The 20,555-nt window shown below is 34.9% G+C and overlaps 2 protein-coding genes and 1 long non-coding RNA gene across 3 annotated transcripts; 2 read left to right on the forward strand and 1 right to left on the reverse strand.

The window, feature by feature from the left end:
- Positions 1-306: 306 nt before the first annotated feature.
- LOC109584839 (uncharacterized) lies at positions 307-826 on the forward strand. Its single transcript, XR_002186195.1, has 3 exons — positions 307-380; positions 660-736; positions 788-826. It is a non-coding gene; the product is annotated as an uncharacterized LOC109584839 (long non-coding RNA).
- A 574-nt stretch (positions 827-1,400) lies between these two features.
- LOC109584833 (ectopic P granules protein 5 homolog) lies at positions 1,401-15,104 on the reverse strand. The gene is made up of 18 exons (XM_020000722.1): positions 14,945-15,104; positions 14,846-14,898; positions 13,268-13,925; positions 12,886-12,998; positions 12,376-12,468; positions 12,141-12,212; positions 11,400-11,522; positions 10,935-11,055; positions 10,230-10,375; positions 9,728-9,893; positions 8,741-8,890; positions 6,109-6,445; positions 5,624-5,838; positions 4,922-5,082; positions 4,257-4,397; positions 2,198-2,365; positions 1,499-1,660; positions 1,401-1,439 (listed from the first exon to the last, which is right to left on the reverse strand). Exons 1-18 carry the CDS (start codon positions 15,003-15,005, stop codon positions 1,401-1,403), a joined length of 2,979 nt encoding a protein of 992 aa, XP_019856281.1. The 5' UTR covers positions 15,006-15,104.
- A 447-nt stretch (positions 15,105-15,551) lies between these two features.
- LOC105313978 (melanopsin-A-like) lies at positions 15,552-19,097 on the forward strand. The gene is made up of 2 exons (XM_020000735.1): positions 15,552-15,686; positions 17,027-19,097. Exon 2 carries the CDS (start codon positions 17,037-17,039, stop codon positions 18,918-18,920), a length of 1,884 nt encoding a protein of 627 aa, XP_019856294.1. The 5' UTR covers positions 15,552-15,686; positions 17,027-17,036; the 3' UTR covers positions 18,921-19,097.
- The last annotated feature ends 1,458 nt before the right edge of the window (positions 19,098-20,555 follow it).

Genomic DNA, 20,555 nt, shown 5'->3' on the forward strand with positions numbered 1-20,555 from the left:
AAGGAAGATATACATGCACATGCACATGTAAATATATGTAAATACATGTATTGATGCATAAAGTAGTAGGATGGAGCAAGCAGTTATCGTGAGTATTTAAGGTCATAGATATATCGAGTCACGATCACACTATTAAAGAACAGGCTTCCAGGAACTAACAGTAAAAATATTCATAGCACTAATTAAATACTAGCTGTCATTGTGCTATCATCCTTAATAAATTCATTATCCAGAGGCAAGCACTATTAATAGTAACTGCAGCATACAAACTATACAATGACTCATTGAGCAATAGAACATAGAGCAAGAAGGGAGAAGAAGAAAAACAAGACAAGTCAAAAGCAATGGGTGGGCTTTTCTCTATTTTTAAAGAAAAGAAGGTAGGGTACCATGAATAATTTATAGTGTCAGCTATACCTACTCTTATTAATATTATCTTTAATTGTCTCAACTTATATTGTATAGCTGGGTGATTTGGAGGAGTAAAATTTTGAAGAATTGCTAAATTTTTGGTGATTGGAGGGTTTTAATTTGTGGCCCTGTGCCATTAAAAATGCACATTAATTTGCAAAAAAATTTCTCCCCTCCAAAATTACAATTATTTCTTATCTATACTCCATATTACTGGCTATATGATATACTAACTCCTTCATTCACAGGATGTTGTCTGTACTGAATGCAAAAAAATTAAAAGAGCTCCAATTGATACCAATCCAAATCGTTTTGTTTGCTCCAGGTAAGAGTCCATACTACAGCATATAACGCCTTTATATTTTATTTTTCAAAGATGTTCATGGAACTGTAGTTATAGTGATGATATGGACATTATGGATGACGCTCTAGACATGCTAGATTTTTTAGATTAGCTGTAAACTTCGCTAAATATTATTAATTAGTTCAATGTGTTTTGCTAGTTATGCTAGTTGCTAAACTTTTTGCTACATGCATGTACATGTGCACCATGATGCTAGTTTACAAGTATACCCTATTGTTTCTTTACTCCTACCCATCTGGTTTTATATTTCAATCTTTTTTATTAATATATTTTTTGCTAATCACGTTTTTATAAATTAAAATGGCGGATTACATCAAACCACAATGCCAAAGTGCTGTCTTTTTAAAAGTACAAGCAGGGTTTCCCCCAAAGCATGCTAAGTGAGCTAAACAGCATGAGCTTCATGAGCTGACAAGCACTACAATACAGTACATGGCATTTGGAGCAACTTTAAAAATTCATAAAAAATCCAAATTTGATCGGAATCAGCTCAAAGTTGATAGACAACATAAGGACATGTTATGCATCAGAAAAAATTATAAAAACGTAGAAAATCTCTCATAGCCATTTTTGATTAAATTTGGCCTTTGGCCAGAGGCTATAGCCTTTGTAATTTTAAGCCACTTTAAAAATTCACAAAAAATCCAAACTGGATCTGAATAAGCTTGAAGTTAATTGATAGACAACACAAGGACACATACATGTAATAAGAAGTTGGCTTACTTTACTAATTCTATTTATAGTAGAAGAATATAACGTTTTATTAGCATTAGCTCCAGGACTGGTTGAGTCATCAGTGAACTGATGGTACCAAAGATCAATGATAGAGAGAGCCACACCACGATGAATACTGGGGGGAAGGACTAGGGAAGTAGAGCCAGCTGGCTGTAAAATAAAAATCAATAAAAATCAATAATAATAATAATAATAATTACATGCAATACTGTATAGCGGGTTTATTTCGAGGACAACAAATATCGCAAATTTTGCGGATTTTTGAAGATTTGCAAAATTATATTCCTTGAAAATCAATTTATACGGCATAAGATGGCAGAAAAGTGGCAATTCACGAAAATTAATTTTGTGAACCTCCAGATACAGGCCATTCGCAAAAATTATTATCCTCAAAATAAACCCGCTATACGGTAATACAAGTGATAGTAATTAAGTATAGAGCTACATGTTGGACAAAAATTTTTGTGACATACCATATAGCAGGAAATTTTTTGAGAGTTAAATTTGGCAAATTGCTAAATTTTGGTGATTGTCCAATCTTAATGTGGCGAATTAGTAGCCATGTGCCATTGAGCATGTACATAATGGCTCAAAATGGCAGATTTCTATTTTGGCAAATGGCTATCAAAAATGCCAAATTTGCCAAATTTGATTCCCTCATAAATTTCCTGCTATACAGTACTGTACCTCTTCTTCTTTGACTCCCCAGTTGAGTCCACTAATAATGACCTTAGCGATGAGGTGTTGGGGTGAGGTGAGTGTACTGGATACTAGCCACTCCCTCACTAGTGTGATATCATGTACTGAAGGGAGCCAGAGCTGAAGGGGGAGCTCTTTGAATAATAAGATACAATTCTAAATAAAACAAAAATACAATAAACAAACAAACAAAATAAATAAATAAATAATTATTACGCTAATACATGTACCGTATTTGCTCGATTAAACGCCCGGGCGTTTATTTCTTAACAGGAAAAAAATCAGGTAAAAAAAAAACAAAAAAAGCCTCTAGTGGATTGGAACCCACAACCTTCTTGCATTCCAAACTGTATTACAACTGTTAGGCTATCTGGCACAATCTAAATCCTGAGGCACATATACTGGGTAAAATATGCGTATCTATAGTTAGAAAATATTTGTCATCAGTGTTTATTTAAGGTTACGGGATACCTTTCTAACCGTAAATCTTTCGATCCTTAAAATTAAAAATGTAATTTTAAAAAGTGGGTGGGACTCACGAGTTATCATTGGCTTATCTATTTATGGCTATGCGCTGCCCTGCGTTAAAAGGAATGGACTTTTATAAATCAAAAATAAGCTCAACTGGGCCATATTTCACATGGTTCTCCAAGTAAATATTTTGCTAAGTTTGATATCTAGGTCGTGTCGTGGCATTCTTTTGGCTGGACTTAGTAGAAACGGAGATAGTCACACCATAGATCTATTTGGCGGCCATTTTAGTGCGTTTTTCAGCATTCTTGACTGATTTTCTGAGGTTAAAAAGAAAGAAAGCAAAAAATCTCATCGTGACGACCTTCATTTTTGCCTCAAGAAGAGCTACCATTTGTTTTAGAGACTTTTGTTGTTCAGGACTGGAGATTTTTGATTTATAAGTGTTTATAATTAACCCAGCCTATATCAAGTACAGTCATTCTGTATAAGATGAACAGATGACCTTATATAAGAAATAAATCATTAAAAATGATAGTAGTAATGAAAGAAGTGTCATTTTTAAAAAAATAACAAATGAAAAAACAATTGACTACAGCTAATTAATTATTCATAAACTGTATCCCGTAACCTTAAGCAGGGAGTTTATTCGAGCAAATACATGTATGTATACTGTACTTTATTTTTTGTTATTTTTACCTGCATGATTCAAATAAATAAATAATAAAAAACAAACAAATAAATAAATAAACAGTAATCAAAATTTGAGTATGAGCCAAAGTGGAAAGAGAAAGGGGAATAAATTACTATATACTAAGAAGTTCATTTTTAATTTGTATTACATGTACATGTAAATCCTATACTCATTTCATTGCTTTATGTGCATAATTATTATACAAATATGGAATTGGCTCTTGGCTTCAGCTTTTTCTTAGTAATAATCCAATTACCAGTAAATGACATTATTAATATTGAGTTTCTGTGATGCCTTAATTCATCATATTAACAATTAATCGTTCTAATTCACTAAAATTATTCACATAATGATCAATTCAACTCGAAGTTATGTACAAATTAACTATTGCTGTAGACCCATTAATAATCACTGTATATATAACTGTTTTAACCATTAGCTTAATCTTGTTACAGTTAATGGACATAACTATGACTGTCAATGTGCAAAATTGTTAAAACTAATCGAAGTTAACATACCCACCATTCCAAAAGCGTTAAACATAAAAGTTGTTAAATGATTTATGGGTTCACAGTACTGCAAATCTTTCGATCTACATGTATCTTTTATAGTAACAAAGATGCAATATAATACATTGCTATAGTTGTGTTGGTGCTACTGGTACTGTATAGGCTCTATATATTTTGCGGGTATAAAATTTCGGAATTCAGCTACATTTTTGTACTCACAAATAAAAATTTTTGCAATTTTTAATGCAATTACCACACCTACTATAAAATCAGCACGCTATTTTGCGGATTTTAATTTCACAAATTTTTCCAAAACACAAAAAATCGCAAAATTGAATCCCCGCAAAATATAATGGTCTATATCGTATCTCACCTCTCCAGCCTCATCCACGTGTTTCCTAGTCTCTTCTAGTAGGACTGACATTATGAAGGGATGGACACGAGCTACAGAGTCCAGTAACGTGTGACCTGATCTGCTGTAAGCATCACGAGCATACTCCTCAACCTGTGTCAACTATACAGAGGACAAATACATGTAATAATAATAATAATATTAAACTATTGTTATTATTATTTTTATCTTTTGTTCTTATAATAAATCCTACTTAGTAACGCTACTGCGTTACTAGTAATGATAATACTAATAATAATGTTTAATTAATCACTATTATAATTAATTTCTTATTTGTACTCAGTTCAAAGTGTCATAGATGGCACACTGACAATCCCTAAATAGAAGCCTTTTTCATAAAAGCTTGTCTCAATCAGAAGCCACGGGCCAAAAGATAAGGCTATACATATACATGTACATGCCCTAAGAAAATACAACAGTGCGTAAATGTACATACAGATACATGTACATACATGTACATGTACATCAAATATAGATCACTCAAACGGAATCCTTTGTCCAAATTAAAAATGAAATAAAAACAATGGCTTCTATTGAGAATATATTACAGTACCCAAAACTGCAGCACTGGTACAATTATTATTATTATTATTATTATTATTATTATTATTATTATTATTATTTACTTGGAATATTTCTTGTGCTACAAAATTAATAAATTCTTTTTCCTCTTCCTTCTCTCCATCTCTGGATCTGGCCATGTTGACAAATGTTGTTAGTAAAAATATAACCTCAGAAGTAAAGGTCTTCATTAGGATATCAACAAACTTCGCATGACATAAAGACCCTAAGAAGAAATAATAAATAAATATAGTCACCATAAATAGTTTAATAATACATGTAAGAATTACATGTACATGTACATACAGTATACTAGACAAAGTAAAATGTAAGTAGCAAACCTCAGCTACTATGTAGCAATGCATTTATATAGGGCACTGGAGCTTTCAAAGGCTAAGATATATCCAGTACAATCTTAATTACATGTACATGTATATAATACATGTACAGTTACTGCTTTTATCCAAAGGGCTGGCATGAGTCATGGGATTTGTCAGAGGCATAAAGCTCATATCTTTCTAAAAAACTTAGGCAACTTCTATGCTCATAACTGGAAAATTATTTGTTGGAAACAGCTTAGACTTTCTACATAGCATAAGGACATCAATATGTATCAGAAAATGTAATAAAAAATGAAGATATTCTCTCCAAGTCATTTTAAGAGGGATGCCAAAACATCACATCAAACCCTACATGTATTTCTGTCTTTACATCAATACAGTACAACAAATGTATACATGTACATATTATATTATACTAAATATTACCTCTAATAGATTGTATAATGTCAGGTACATTCTCTGGTATTAGATCAAGGTCAGTTCTATCCATTAGTACACTGCCCCTCCTCTCCCTCCCATCATTACCAGTGTCCCTATGTGATGCCACCTGATAGTGGTAGAGTGTCCACAGTATCTTCCATAGTGTGAGTCCTGATATTGAACCATAGGGCATGTCTGCCATGAACTGCCATGCACCCAATCTTAGAAGTAAAGAGAAAAAAAATGAATGTCAATAAGTTAATCTACATGTACTTATGTATTTACACAAGTAATATCTTGCTCTCTTTTCCTTCACCCCCCCTCTCTCTCTCCCTCCCTTTTTCCCTCTCTCTCCCTCCCTCCCCCTCTCCTTTTCTCCCTCCCTCCCCCTCTCCTTTTCTCCCTCCCTCCCTCTCCCTCCCTCTCTCTCTCTCTTCCCTTTTTTCCTAATTCCTTCTCTCTCTAATTTTCTCTCCCTCCCTCCCCCTCACTTATGAGCTGTTAGTATCCATTGTGTAGCTCTCAATACAAACTGATCAAACTCTATCTGGAGTCTCTCCAACGAGTACCTAAGTACAGGGTCTTCCCCACTGGGCATGCAACTCATAGTGTCCCCAGCCGACAGTTTCAATGCTTTATAAGAGGACCAGTGATCGGCCACATATTGCACTGTCTGTCGTATGGTTCTTCCAACTTGCTTGATGAACTCTTTGTACGAAGAGTGTCTCAATATTGAGAATATGCGACCAAACAAGCGAATGAGACAAGTGCAGAATGAGATGAACTGTAACATTTGGTAGCTGCTTATGTGCGAGATTGCATACTGACCTGGGAAAGGAGGCAGAGAGAGGTACTGTAATATTGATACTTAATTTTATTAAAATAGGAATCAAGCTTTATGTATTAAAATCTTCATGTTTACAAACACAGATCAAGTATGTACTATATGTTCCAAATGTGTTTGACTGTGTGCAAACTTAAATTCTGTGCATCATACTTTGGTACACTACAATTAAAATATTCACTTTATATATAATATATGTACATGTACATCACAGGAAAATACATGTAACACACATATAACAATAATTAATGCATGAATAAAAAAATATAATCATAAATGTACATGTACATGTAGATCCTTGTTTACCTTCTCTGGCGTTAAGTAAACATTTAAATACGTCAGTTATGGGGAACTGGTCGAGTATTGATATGAAGTCGGACTCATTCAACATCAAGTGATGTACCTCATCACTAGCACTGGAATCCTATAGGAGAGACACATGTAGAGAGGATAAGGATGCACATGTTGCACATGTACATGTACATGTGCATGTCAGAGATGGGGTAATATGTAATAATAGTAATGTATAGTGCAAAATTTTCGAGGGCTGTAAATTTTGCAAATTTCGAAATTTTTTGAAGATTCAATATTTGCCCAAATTACTTCCACAAAAATCAAATTGCTACAAAACAAGATAGCAGGTGACATAAATTCGCAAAAAATAAATTGCAAAATAAATTTTTAGGCAAATTCACAAAATTTATAGCTCTTGAAAATTTTGCACTGTACAGAATAGTAATCGAGATACAGTGGACTGAAATAGTAATTTGATAGTACCGGTCATAACAAGCTATATTTTTACAAGTAATACAGTGATGGAAATATAATCTTTTTGTCTGTAATCGACACCATTCCTGGTACATGTGCATGTGCATATAAAGTGAAGTATTTTTGCTATAATATAAGAAGAGGAAACAGGATACAGTGGACACAGGTGAGTGAAATTACTAATAATGTGTAAATAAAGAGGATATTACATAATACAACAAATTAATACACACAATAAGATAATAATCATTAACGTATATCACATATCATTCTTGATAATGAAACACAACATGTATCACTTTAACATGTACATGTACATGTACATGTATATACTCTAACATAGAGAGATAGTGTAACTAGATATGTATGCATAGTGCACGTGTATGTGTGTGTGTGTGCGTGTGTGTACGTGTGTGTGTGTGTGTGTACGTGTGTGTGGAGTAAAGGAAGTGCCAATGATACTGCTGTAATTGATATTAGTAAGAAATAATCAATTAGCACGAAACAAACAAACACATGATATATGTACACGTATGTAACAAAAACTTATGTCTATACTGTGTTATTTTAAATCATTGTTTTGTATTATAAATATAACCTTAGTCATTACTACATCATATTGCATCACATTACATCATCACCAGACTATATTGAAATTCATTGAGGAATGGAACTAAGGAATTAACCCTAAGACACAACACAACACTACTAAATACAAGTAATAATAATAACATTGATGATCCTGATAAAATAATAATAATAATAATGATAATAATAATAATAATAATAATAATAATAATAATAATAATAATAATAATGATAATAGTTAATACATACAGATATGCTACATGCAAATACATGCACAACTGTCTACATAGTGTATACTTATAACATAATACTGTATAGTAGTGGGGAATTAATACATGTATTAATTGCAGTGATTATCCACCAACACAACTTTGCTTCATTCTGAGCAATTTCAGTGACACTTAATTGGCTGCTAAATTGCTAACATTATAAATCCAGCAATTAGAATTTTTTAGCAAAAAATTGTCAAATTTTGTATAACTCTATCCAATATTTCTGGTTGCATGGTAAATACCCAATAAATAATTAAATAAAACAATAAATAAAATTCTGTCTACCTGCCCTTCATCTTCCTCCACAAAGGTCCAAGGTTGTGATTCCTGTCTATCCACACCCTCTCCTCCTCCTCCTCCTCCTGTCGCTGGCCGAGGGGAAGAAAAGAAAGAGAGGAACTCCTCCCTCCCGCTAAATACATGTACATGTATGCATGTAGAGAATTAGTCATAACACGTGATAGCTAGTACATGCAACTAAACTGCACTAATGTATTATAGAATGCCACAAGGTTTTGGCATGAATTAATCTTATTTACATGTACATGTATGTATAATTATAGGTTTTGGTATAAATTAATCTTATTTAAAATTATTATTTTCCATAAAATCAAATGGCAATACATGTCAGTATGTACTATGTACATGTACATGTGATTAAAAGGAGTGATTCCATTTTATTATTAACATACATTATAGGTTGGAATAATGTGGAGAGCATTGTGATCCAGTGATCAATGATGGGACCGTCCCACGTGTAATCCTGGGACGATAGCTTCCATTCCATAGAAACACCATTTCCTAATTCAATAAATAAATAAATTAATAAATAATTAATTAATTAATCACAATGCTACATGTACATGGCACATTTCTATTAAAATTCAGTAAGTAAATATGGGCATTGACAGAGTTAATTAAAAAAAAAAAAATGAAAAATTTAAGTGTTAAATAAAGAGAAAAAAAAGTCTGCGACACTGGCGATTCCTAGGCGGTCACCCATCCAAGTACTAAGCCGGCCCGACGTTGCTTAACTTCAGTGTTCAGATGGGAACTGGTGCTTTCAACGTGGTATGGCCGCAGACATTAGCTGCTTCATTTCTTGGGAATAAATACATTATTATAAAAGGCTTGGACTACATTGTATATGTACCCCAGACTATCAACAAAGTCTCTGTTTTTTAAACTACTACTCAACCAGAAAAAAATACAGAAGAACATCTCTTAATGGACACTTTCTATAGCATACACCTCCATTTAATGGACAGCACCTAGTGTACCAAATTACATTCCTTACTGTATAAATTAACCTCTACATAAAGGACACCTCTGTATAACAGAGACACTTTCTTGTCCCAAAATGTCCATTATACAGAGGCTAATATCATCTCAAACTTTCCCACTATACACCTATACATATTATATACACTTATATTGGAGAGACTAAAATTTGGCAAATTGCTAAACTTTGGTGATTGGTGAATTTTTGGCAACGTGCGCATGCGTATAATGGCTCAAAATGGCAGATTCTCATTTTGGCGAATGGCTATCAAAATGCCAAATTCAATTCCTCCAAAACTTCCTGTATAAGGTAGTATAAGGGCAGATGATACAGAATATCTAAAAAAAGGTTCTTACTGTCATGATTATTGTTATTTTGTCTCACGACTCCTTTATATTGCAGAGGTGATAAAGGTTGGATATAACCAATGGCCCATTGGCCCACACCAGGGGGACACCTCAATATGTGATTAAGAACAAACTGGTGATCTGGTAAGGAAGCAACCCTCAACAACGCTGCTATCTAATAATAAATAAATAAATAATAAACAAAAATATCTACACTTGTAATTAGATAAGTGGAAGGCACTATATGCATATACAGCATTGAGGACAGTATAATGCAGTAAACATGTGTACATGTACATTATACATACATGTATATATTAATGCAAAAGGATTAAGTGTACTTAATGTACATGTATGTATGCACTTTGGGAACATACAAGTATAGTTACATTAATGAGCTTAAATATGTACACACAATGTCACACATTTAAAAAACACACTCAATAAAAGTAAACAAAAACAGTTAGCTCTAATGCTGCAGTACATGTACACAGAAGTAGCTATAGCTCACTAGTGTATTGAGCCAGTTGCGACAGCTTGATGTAAACTGTTGGTCTCTGGATGGCCTTCTCTCAAATATGAACAAGACTGATATACAGGATCTTAACTCATAAGTGTAATCATCCATTGAACCAGGGGGTACATATGGGATATAACCTTTAGAGGGGAAAGGAGGGAGAGAGGGAGAGAGAGGGAGAGAGAGAGGGAGGGAGAGGGAGAGAGAGGGAGGGAGAGAGAGAGGGAGAGGGAGAGGGAGAGAGAGGGAGAGGGAGAGAGAGGGAGGGAGAGAGAGAGGGAGAGGGAGAGAGAGAGAGAGAGAGAGAGAGAGAGAGAGAGAGAGAGAGAGAGATGATTATTGATGTAGGAATTTAAGATATGAATTGTACATTATGATAAAAATTAAGGCTCAGGATAAATTAAAGGGTGGGAGAGAGAAAAGAATGAAGAGGATAGAGTAGGAGTGAGAGAGGAGAGGGAGGACAAAAGCATAAAATAAAGGAGATACAAATGAGTGAGCAGCAACAAAGCAAACACCAATTAGTATCACTGTTCCTCATTCACTAGAATCACTACCAGCAATCATGCATGTGAACAAACACATAAGCAAAGACATAAAAATAATTAAGAAAACATAGACATATCTTTATTATTATTATTATTATTATTATTATTATTATTATTATTATTATTATTATTATTTGTTGTTGTTGTTTACCTGTGATAGGAGCTGTCTGTGGCATATCAGCTAATTCTGGCATAGAGTTGATTAACTGGTGAATGTAAAACTCAACGTGTATGTAAGCTAATTGTGCAGAGTAGGATAACATGGTGTACTCCTGGAGGAACAGAAAACAACAATAACAAGAAGGAAATAAAAATAGAGGGAAAAGGAGATAGTGTACAAGATGATTTATTGGCAAGAGTACTATTTGGATAATTTGCCTGTGGAAGTTAATTGGTGAATTTTACATTGGCGATTTTGTGCCACGTGCCATTGAGCATGCTCAAATTAAAACAAAATGGCAGATTTTATATTGGTGATTTCTTCATAAAACCACCAATTGCCAATATTAATTCCTCACTGATAAATCATCTTGTACGGTACATAAAGTAAATAATAATATCAATCCTTTAATTTCTCTTAATGTATATACATGTGTATAATGTACATGCAGTATACCTCTTGTAAAGCAGTTTTTATTGATTTGAGATTATCTTCAGTTCTAAAAACAGCATCAGCATCAAGCTGAGCAAACTTATGTGAGTGACTGTGACTAATGCTCTTGCCATCTGCACACCTTCCCTAAAATAAATAAATAAAAATAATAATAATAATAAATAAATAATAACAGTAATAATAACCTACCCCTAACTTAATTTTATCTATTGTGAACATTCAGCATTGTATGACTTAAATTATTTTATTGTATTTTTATTTGCCTCAACTCTTTTGTCTTTTTCTCTCATTTATTATTATTATTATTAACAGTAATAATAATAATAATGATAATGATAAATAATAATAATAATAATAATAATAATAATAATAATAATAATAATGATAATAATAATAATAAATAATATGATTTCCTCTTTCAACTCTAATTCTTCCTACTTTGTAATAACAAGATAATAATAATAACAACGATAAGAATACAAGTATTAGTATTACATGCCCATGCATGGGGCATGGGGCATGTCTGCTGTACAACTACATCAAGACATGTGTGTAAAAATGCAGACACAATGAGATCACAAAAGGTAACAATGAAACCTATTCCTCTCTCACCCTCCCCCTCCCTCCCTCTCTCTCATTTATAGTACATGTACATATACTGACAGACATATGCATGTACATACTGATATGATTAATTAATTAAATTAATTGTATAAGTTATTGTTATTGCATTAGAATTATTACATTAGAACTGATTCTCTTGTCGGTAATGGTCCATATCATATCATTGTTCTTTGAATAATCCTTTTTTAAATTCTGAAAGAGGGAGAGAGAGGGAGGGAGGGAGGGAGGGAGGGGGGAGGTAGGGAGGGGGGAGGTAGGGAGGAGGGAGGGAGGGAGAGAGGGAGGGAGGGAGAGAGAGAGAAAGGGAGAGAGATGGGAAGCATAAATATAAATAATTATACATAAATGTTTATACCTGTAGCTTTCCTTCAGCCGCTTTTGAAGACAGTCTTGCTTTCAAGTATTGTTTCAATAGCTCATACAGAGGATGGCTATCCTGTTGACTTTCCTAATAAACAAATGGACATGCCAGCAAATTTAGCATTTCCAAATAAACTACAATTGAAAGAATCACTCCCTAAATATATAGAGGAACTTCTGGATAAACTTTGGAATTCATCATTTTTCATTATAGACACACTATACAGAATCTTATACTTTACAATTCTTTCATTTTGTTTCGAGTTTCAATGTATGTAAGTTCAGAACACACACAACTATACATACTGCATTAGATCAATGGACTAGCTGCTACAATGGCTTTACTTTAGAGCCAAAACCAGGCACATGTACATGCATGTACATATACATGTAATATACTCATGTATCTCAATGCATTTATACACAATTATACACAGGTATAATGTACATGTATGCTAGCTGCCTCCTGTGTACATGTACGTGTACATGTACATTGATTGCTTACTTTGATGAAGTTATCAATAAATTCTGTATTAGCTCCTAACTGTGGGTTAGGATACAGAAGAGAGAGATCTTCTTCAGAGTAAGGAATTAACACTGACTCTGTCACTGATGAAGCTGAGAGAGAGAGAGGGGGGGAGAGGGAGGGAGTTAAGTGAATGCAGGAAGGAGTGAGCTGGTCATTTAAAAATTAAAATTCCAAACACAATCAGTAACAAGAACAAAACTGCAAACATAAAAATGCAAGGAAACGAAACAAAAAGCAACAAAATAATTAAATTTACTACTACACAAATCACACACACAATTGAGTTACATGAATGCAACAAATAACACAAGGGCATATTACATACATACCAATCCACAAAAACACAAAGTTATGTTACCTGCTATAAGGCTATCCAGTGTAGGGTACATCAGAGTAGGGGGAGCAGTAGGCAATACAGTCTCTTCACTAGGAGGTGCAAATACAGCTGGTTCTTCCAATACCTCTTCTACAGCTACAGTAGTAGTATTTACATTCTGTACATGTACATGTGCCCCGGTATCTACATGTATTTCAGTATTAGCTTCAATATTAGATTCGTTTTCTACTGTGGTAGCTCCTTCATTGCTTAGTACATCACTGGTGGTAGTAGGAGGAGGTGCTTCAGGTGTGATGTCAACTAGCAATGGAACATTATCAACTCTTACTCCATCACTAGCAGTCTCAATGGTCAATTCATTAGTTAACTGAATGGCATCCGGTAAAACATCAACAGAATCTTTGCAATGTTCCTCGGGCAAATTCTCAAGATTTTGTTGAGTTTGATTCGGTGCAACATCGAACTGGATCAGATCATCATCACCTTCATTAGTGGTAGCAGTAGCCACTACTGGCTCCTGTACTACTGGTTCTTGTATTGCTGGTTCTTGTACTACTGGTGGGGTTGACTCATCAAATATATCAATGACTGGTAGAGTAGGCAGATCAGGAGGCGACAGGAGAGAGGGAGAGGAAGGAGGAAGAACATGATGGGTACCAGTGGACTCTGAATCATTAGTCTAAATAAATAAATAAATAAATAAATAAATAAATAAATAAATACAGAAATGAATATAGAATGAAATGAATGAATAAAATGCATGCACTGTTTGTACATGTACATTGTACAGGTATTTGATATTGCTTGAATCCTTGTACATAAGCTATGGTTTTGGCCTACATATGCAAGTAATGTAATACCTGAGGATTGAGATATCTGCTTGAGGTGAAGCTGAGGGCAGATATCAAGGGACTCAGGCATTACATTACATCAGGTATTGCATGTACATGTACATAATCACATGGACTTTATATAACAATTAAATACACAATGTAACGCAATGTGCATGTACATGTAAATAATAATAGTAAAATGATATTGGCAGAACACACACACAAATACACACACGGCTCCAAAAATAGTTTAGTAAAGATACTACACACACTTACTGTATATAGCACAGTCATCAAACTGTCATCACATTAAAAATTATAAAAATTCGTTTGTAGCAGACAAGTATTATAATTAGATGCATAAATCTACATTAGTGTAGTACTGCACAAAGCAAAGGTGAGGCTATTGACACACAAGGAGAGATGGAGAGTTCAAACTTAATGAGATTAAAATCCTTAAGGGTATTCCCCTCTAGTCAAAGGTCAAGTGGTGATGCTGTACTGCTAATGAAGGAATCAATGCCTTACATGTACATGTACAAGTGTGCGTGTGTATCATACTGATGCTTAAAGCAGGTGCTGTTGATCAAACAAGAGAGTAAAATTAATATGCATCAAATTGATATTATGATTATTAAACACATTTATGCTTCATGGGATTATATCTAATCATCCATAAATTAAAAATAAATGCACATGTATGCTACAGTGATGGGAGGTAGCAGTCTCCTGGTAGCATATTATATAGATTTATAGCTCATCTTACCTCAATAGTGTCTGGAGTATCTTGTTCCAAACCTCTTTCACTGGCTTTTTCTTCTAAAAATTATACATTATCTGGGGCTACACGCACTTATTATCTTACCTGTGACTTTACGGGTCTTCTTCTTAGCTTTAGTCTTTTTCTTGGGGCGGGCAACTTCCATTTTAGATTTCAATACAGGCCTGGGCAGCGAGAAAGAGAGGGAAGAAGAGGGAGTGACTCAGTCGGCAGCCATTTTGACTAATCAACTAAAATCACATGACTCTCTCAATTTATTATTAATTAAAATAATTATAATGATAAATTATAGCACCTTTTTATCCTCGCTTTTATCTCACCGTCAGGAGTTTTTTAAATCCAAAAAATTAATGGCTACAAAATAACAACAATAATTAGTGGAACATTATTTGTACGTACTTTTAATTTTACATTCATGATATAGATCTACTACAATGTAGCAGCTACATGCATGCCTATGATCCATGGTACTTCAAAGTAACTACTTTATTAACTATTTTACATTTCATATCATCGCCAGACAATATTTTTCAGCTCCTAGACGACAGGAAAATGACATAAGAGTTTATTTGTATTCATAATGTTGATCTTGGAGAGCTATAGCATGTCACTTCTGGGTGGAGCTTGTGATTAATTTCCCTTTGGCCATTTCGTATACAGCAAAAACTTAAAGACACTGCGCAGGTAAACTGTTGTTATTTGGTTCACTTCCTACCCTCTATTCTCTCTGTCAATCTCTTTGTGATTCTCTCTTCTGCTCCATTACACATACTCCAGCGGCAAAGACTAAAGCGAACCACGCTCAGCCCGAGCCCTCCTTTTACTTGTAAGTTTTTGTTGTCTGATGCTTGTAAATTGTTAGATAGACTACAAGCTAACAGCAAGAGAAGAGAGAGAGAGAGGCCTAGAGAGTAGCTTGAGGTTTAACCCACAAAGCCTTACTTTTGCAGCTGTTTTAAACAAACTTTATAAACAAGGGCCCTGGGCTGGCTTGCTATTTAAATTTCACTGCATGAATGGTTAAGACACTTGGCTCTCTTAATCTTGTCACTTTATGTGTTGTAGTAGTAATTGATAAAGTAGCTTGGCTCCATGTACATGCATGAAGTAGGAACTAGGAAGTTTCCTTAATGAGTCCAAGGAGTGTGTATGAGCTAATTGACCTTTGCAAGTCTGTCCTGTCTGTTAGCTGCCCCTGATTTTAGTGACAGCTAATGGTGTAAATAGGCATAGAGCAGACTGACTTTTTTTACATGTCTCCTCTCTCTCTCTCTCCTCTTCCCTCCCCCTCTCCCTCTCTCGATAAAAGCACATATGTTCAACAATACACATGAGAGTGTATGTGTCTGCCATGGGGCATAATGAATCACTATCTGTACAACATAATTATTGTACTTTCAGCAACCTTTAATCATACACTGTCACATACAGCATAATACTGCTAACTACATGTACATGCATGTGTTGATTGGCAGAGATGATTTATGTATTATTATCAGAAGAAGCATTAAAATCTTTTACTAAAATTAAATGATATTTGTGTATTGTGAAAAAGTAATTGATTACTCACTAATATTTACACTAAGGCTGGTGGCTCTGATAACATATATTGTGTGGTTATTTTTCATATGTCATGCGAATGTCTACATTTATGTACATGTACAAAAATGTATGTGTCAATCATGTATAAAATTAAGCTATATACAATGTACATGTGTGTGTGTGTATGTGCTTATGTTGTGCAATGCATGGTATGCAATGTAAAACAAACAGATATTAATAGAGGGTGCAGTGTAGGAGGATATTAGGACAGTACAGTACAGTGATGATACATGCACATGTACTTGTTTGTGTGTTCATTTGGATGCAGTGGTTGCTTTAGCATTGTTTGACTTATGTAATCTCTGATGTGGAAATGTTTATACATTTGTGTAAATGGAAAACATGAGTCCATTAAAGCTAGAGGGGGAGGAGGAGAGAGAAAGAGAGAGAGAGAGAGAGAGAGAGAGAGAGAGGGGGGGGGAGAGAGGGAGGGAGGGTGAGCAGATAAGCAATAAGAAATACTCTAAGCATGATGGAGTGGGCTCAGTGAGTAGGTGTACTGTCATCTCAAACCCTATACATGTTAGCAGATTATTTAATTATTATTGTCTATTCTGTTTATAGTTTATTGAAAATGGATGATGATCTCATGTCTGGCTCAGGAAATGGCTTGATTAATGAGACAGAGTTCGACTTCAGCTGCAGAACGTCAGTCCTTAGCACAACCAATGTCACAGATCAAGAATTCTGGACTTTCCGGGGAAACCTTGGTAGTGGGACGATAGCAATTGCTTTTTTCGAAAGCATAATATTCATTGTAGCACTATCATGGAACTTGTTCATATTCGTAACATATTTATTAAAGTATAGATTGCTCAAAGAGCCTGCTAACATTATGCTGTTTACTCTTTCAATTGTGGATCTTCTCGTTTGCATATTGATCATACCTTTCCCCATAATAGTTGTCGCCGCCAATGGCGAGTATATTTTTGGAAACAGCGACGTAGTCAGATGCATAATCTGTCAAGTCCAAGGATACTTCTTTATATTATCGACAGAGCTCTCCCTTCACCTCCTAGCGATCCTTTCCATTGATAGATGTATATTGCTGTCAAACCCACTCAAATACAAGGACATTAAGAAAGTCTGGACGACTGTCGTCGGAATACTTGTCATCTGGGTCTTTTGTTTTTTGCTTGCACTCCCTCCTGCTTTTGGATTCGGTGAATGGGAGTTTAATCGGTCTTTCGGAGTCTGTATACCGCGCTGGACACCGTTTCGTAATTCATTATACATGATACTATTAATGATTGAAGGATTGATACCAATCATAACGCTAGCTGTTACTAACGTTTGGACCTTCAAAATTGTCAACAGGTTCTTGAAAAAGAACCTCGAAAGGAAGAAATCATTTCGTGCGACAAGAGAAGAGGTGGCAGTTGAAAAATCGACCCACCGGAGTCAGCAGAACCAGCTGGTAAAGGTATTTGGTGCTCTTTTTATTGCTAATATCATTTCTTGGACTCCACTCCTTTCTCTCACGTTTGCTATAGCTGCCACTGACGGGGATGGCATACCGGCCTGGCTTTTAATTGTTGGTTGGTTTATGTTCCTTCTCAACCCAACAGTCCATCCTATCCTCGAGTCCTTCTTCATAAAGGAACTACGTACTCGCGTGAACAGAGCAAGTAATAGCGTGAAGCAGCAAGTACGTCGCGCTAGTCGTAGCATACTTAAAATGGCTACCCTGGACTCTTTCAAGGACATACCAACAATGAATGATGAGGATGAGTCCGAGAAAAGTAGGAGGGTATTCGGTTTGAAAAGGAAATCCACGAGTCAATCGATAGGCAACGCATCAGTGAATACCTCAATGACTGATGCTAGCCCACCTGATAGTCCTATGGGTATCACGAGAGCTAACACCCTCACTAATTCCGGGAGGTTCCCTCATAGAAATAGACGAAGTTCTTCGCCAAAGGATAATATAATAGGGACAGAGATCTTGCCTCCTTCTCCTCTCTTGACCCCGGTCTCGGCCGCTCTTCCTCGAATCAGCGAAGACTCACAATTAGCCTTAACCGATATCGCGAAGTCGCAAAACAATGTAAAGCCTAAGGCGTCATCTATAACTGATTTAAGTGGAAAGAAAAAGAAGAGGCACATAAGTATAACTGTTCCGGGAGAAAAGGACGTATATAGACCGGAGGATAGGGACTCTGGTACTGTCTCACGATCTCCTTCTCCCTCTCCTTCTTCATCAAATGACAGTGCAATTGTGAGTGGAAACGAAAACGATAATAATAATAATAATGATAGTCATCATGAAACTACAGCTAATAATGCTAATAATGATGATGATACTACTACTGCTACTACTACTGCTAATAATAAAATCTCTAGCCCTTTACAGTCTAATGGCGTGAATTCTGACAACGGTCCTTGCAATCTCATTTCAATAAAAGCTGCTGGAGAAATAGCAATAGACATTGATCAAACTGTATCAGATTCAGACTAATCATACATGCTACTGACACACTCACATGCACTAACAAATTATTTGAATATTCGTCGTATTTGTTGTTATACTACTCAATTACCAACTAAATTTTTTTAATTATTTTTTAATAGTAATTGTTACTAGATTTACGATGTTGATTGTACAAGTTATGCTTACTGCTGTAGCAGTGTACACAAATACATTCAAGTGATTGTCAGCAATTTCCTTTGTCATTATTCTACAGAAATGCTGCGCACAAATAGTTTAAACTTGCTCTTTCCACTGTTTGTAATAAAACTGCTTGTAGCTATACAGCACTGTAAACATTATTGTGATCTCACTATTGATCTGGCAGGAAGGGCAATATAGCTTTGCCAGGACTGCTACTCTACACAACACAGAGCAGTATTTGTATTGTATTAATTGCATTGATGTATGGTATGGCATATGATTTAGCAGATCAAAAGGTTAAAAAAACATGCTGATTGTTTTTGCCAACAAAAGCTAGCTCAGTATAATGTATTGGATATACCTAAGATTTTAATTTGGCAGCAAATATTTTCAACTTTTCACCTCTCATTAATATTATAACTACCATTAATACAGGTCATGTGTGAGAACTGCATAAAAAATGAGGTATAACTGGAAAAACATTAATGGCTCTGTGTGACTTCACTACACCCTAGTCTGGCCGCCTAGACCAGACTAACTACACATTGACGTGAACATCAAACAGTATGCATGTATGTACATGTTTGGGCTAATTCTGAAATCTAAAATAGCAAATTAAAATAGAGTAATACTGATGTAGATGTACCAGTATACGTGTAGTTGTGGCAGGTAGTACAAATAGATCTATAGCCAACTATATGGATACTGAATAACAATATGCATGAATAATATTGATAATATGGACAATATGGAACTATGGATACTGAATTGACAATAACGACAATCAAGATTGTGTGTGGTTATATACAAAATCAGAATTAGCTTCAATTAAGTCCTAGAATGTTCTGTTTGGGCAAGCCTGTATCAGTACATATTGAGCAATAGTAGTGTTAAGAAAGTGTGATTGTGTTGCAGATACATGCATGAGACATGAAGTGTTGAGTAATTAATAAGTGTGAAAGTACATTCAGTTAAAGTAGGACTTTATAACCCGACAGTTTATTGCATTAGTATCACTAGAAATCTGAGGGTATCTTTAATAGCTAAGCCTTAGATAGCATAGTACAAATTAAATAAAGCTATGATTGACAATTAGAAGATAAGATGACTTTTGTGTGGATGTGCCAAATGGCACAAGTATGAATTCACCTCTGACTGGTAATGTGTTAAGGGAGGAGACTGTTACATTACATTTCAATTTAAAACCTCATGCAGGCAATGCCACTTCAAAAGCTAATAAAGATTTTAAATCATAGATCATTGAAAATTAATTATTTTACAATATCAACGTTATTACTAAGTTCAAAGCATCAAAAGAAAATTATTATGTAATCATTGTTGCTATATACTAGTCTTGTGTAGCCAGACCCATCCCCCTTTTTGGCATGCCAAAAAGGGGGATGGGTCTGGCTACGCGAGACTAGCTATATACAGTATCGACTTTCACATTAAGTGAACCAGCACTGTCGGGAACTTTGGAGA

This window comes from Amphimedon queenslandica, unplaced genomic scaffold (genome assembly GCF_000090795.2).
Source record: "Amphimedon queenslandica unplaced genomic scaffold, v1.1 AMPQUscaffold_13160, whole genome shotgun sequence".
Lineage (NCBI taxonomy): Eukaryota > Metazoa > Porifera > Demospongiae > Haplosclerida > Niphatidae > Amphimedon > Amphimedon queenslandica.

Bases quoted from the DNA above. Each gene is read 5' to 3' on its own strand.
- LOC105313978 (XM_020000735.1), top strand. From the start codon at position 17,037: ATGGATGATGATCTCATGTCTGGCTCAGGAAATGGCTTGATTAATGAG.
- LOC109584833 (XM_020000722.1), bottom strand. From the start codon at position 15,005: ATGGAAGTTGCCCGCCCCAAGAAAAAGACTAAAGCTAAGAAGAAGACC. The intron at 11,523-12,140 runs GTAATAATTCTA...TATTTATTTTAG, and splicing joins ACAAGAGAATCAGTTCTAAT to GGAAGGTGTGCAGATGGCAA. The intron at 5,083-5,623 runs GTAATATTTAGT...ATTTCTTCTTAG, and splicing joins CATTATACAATCTATTAGAG to GGTCTTTATGTCATGCGAAG.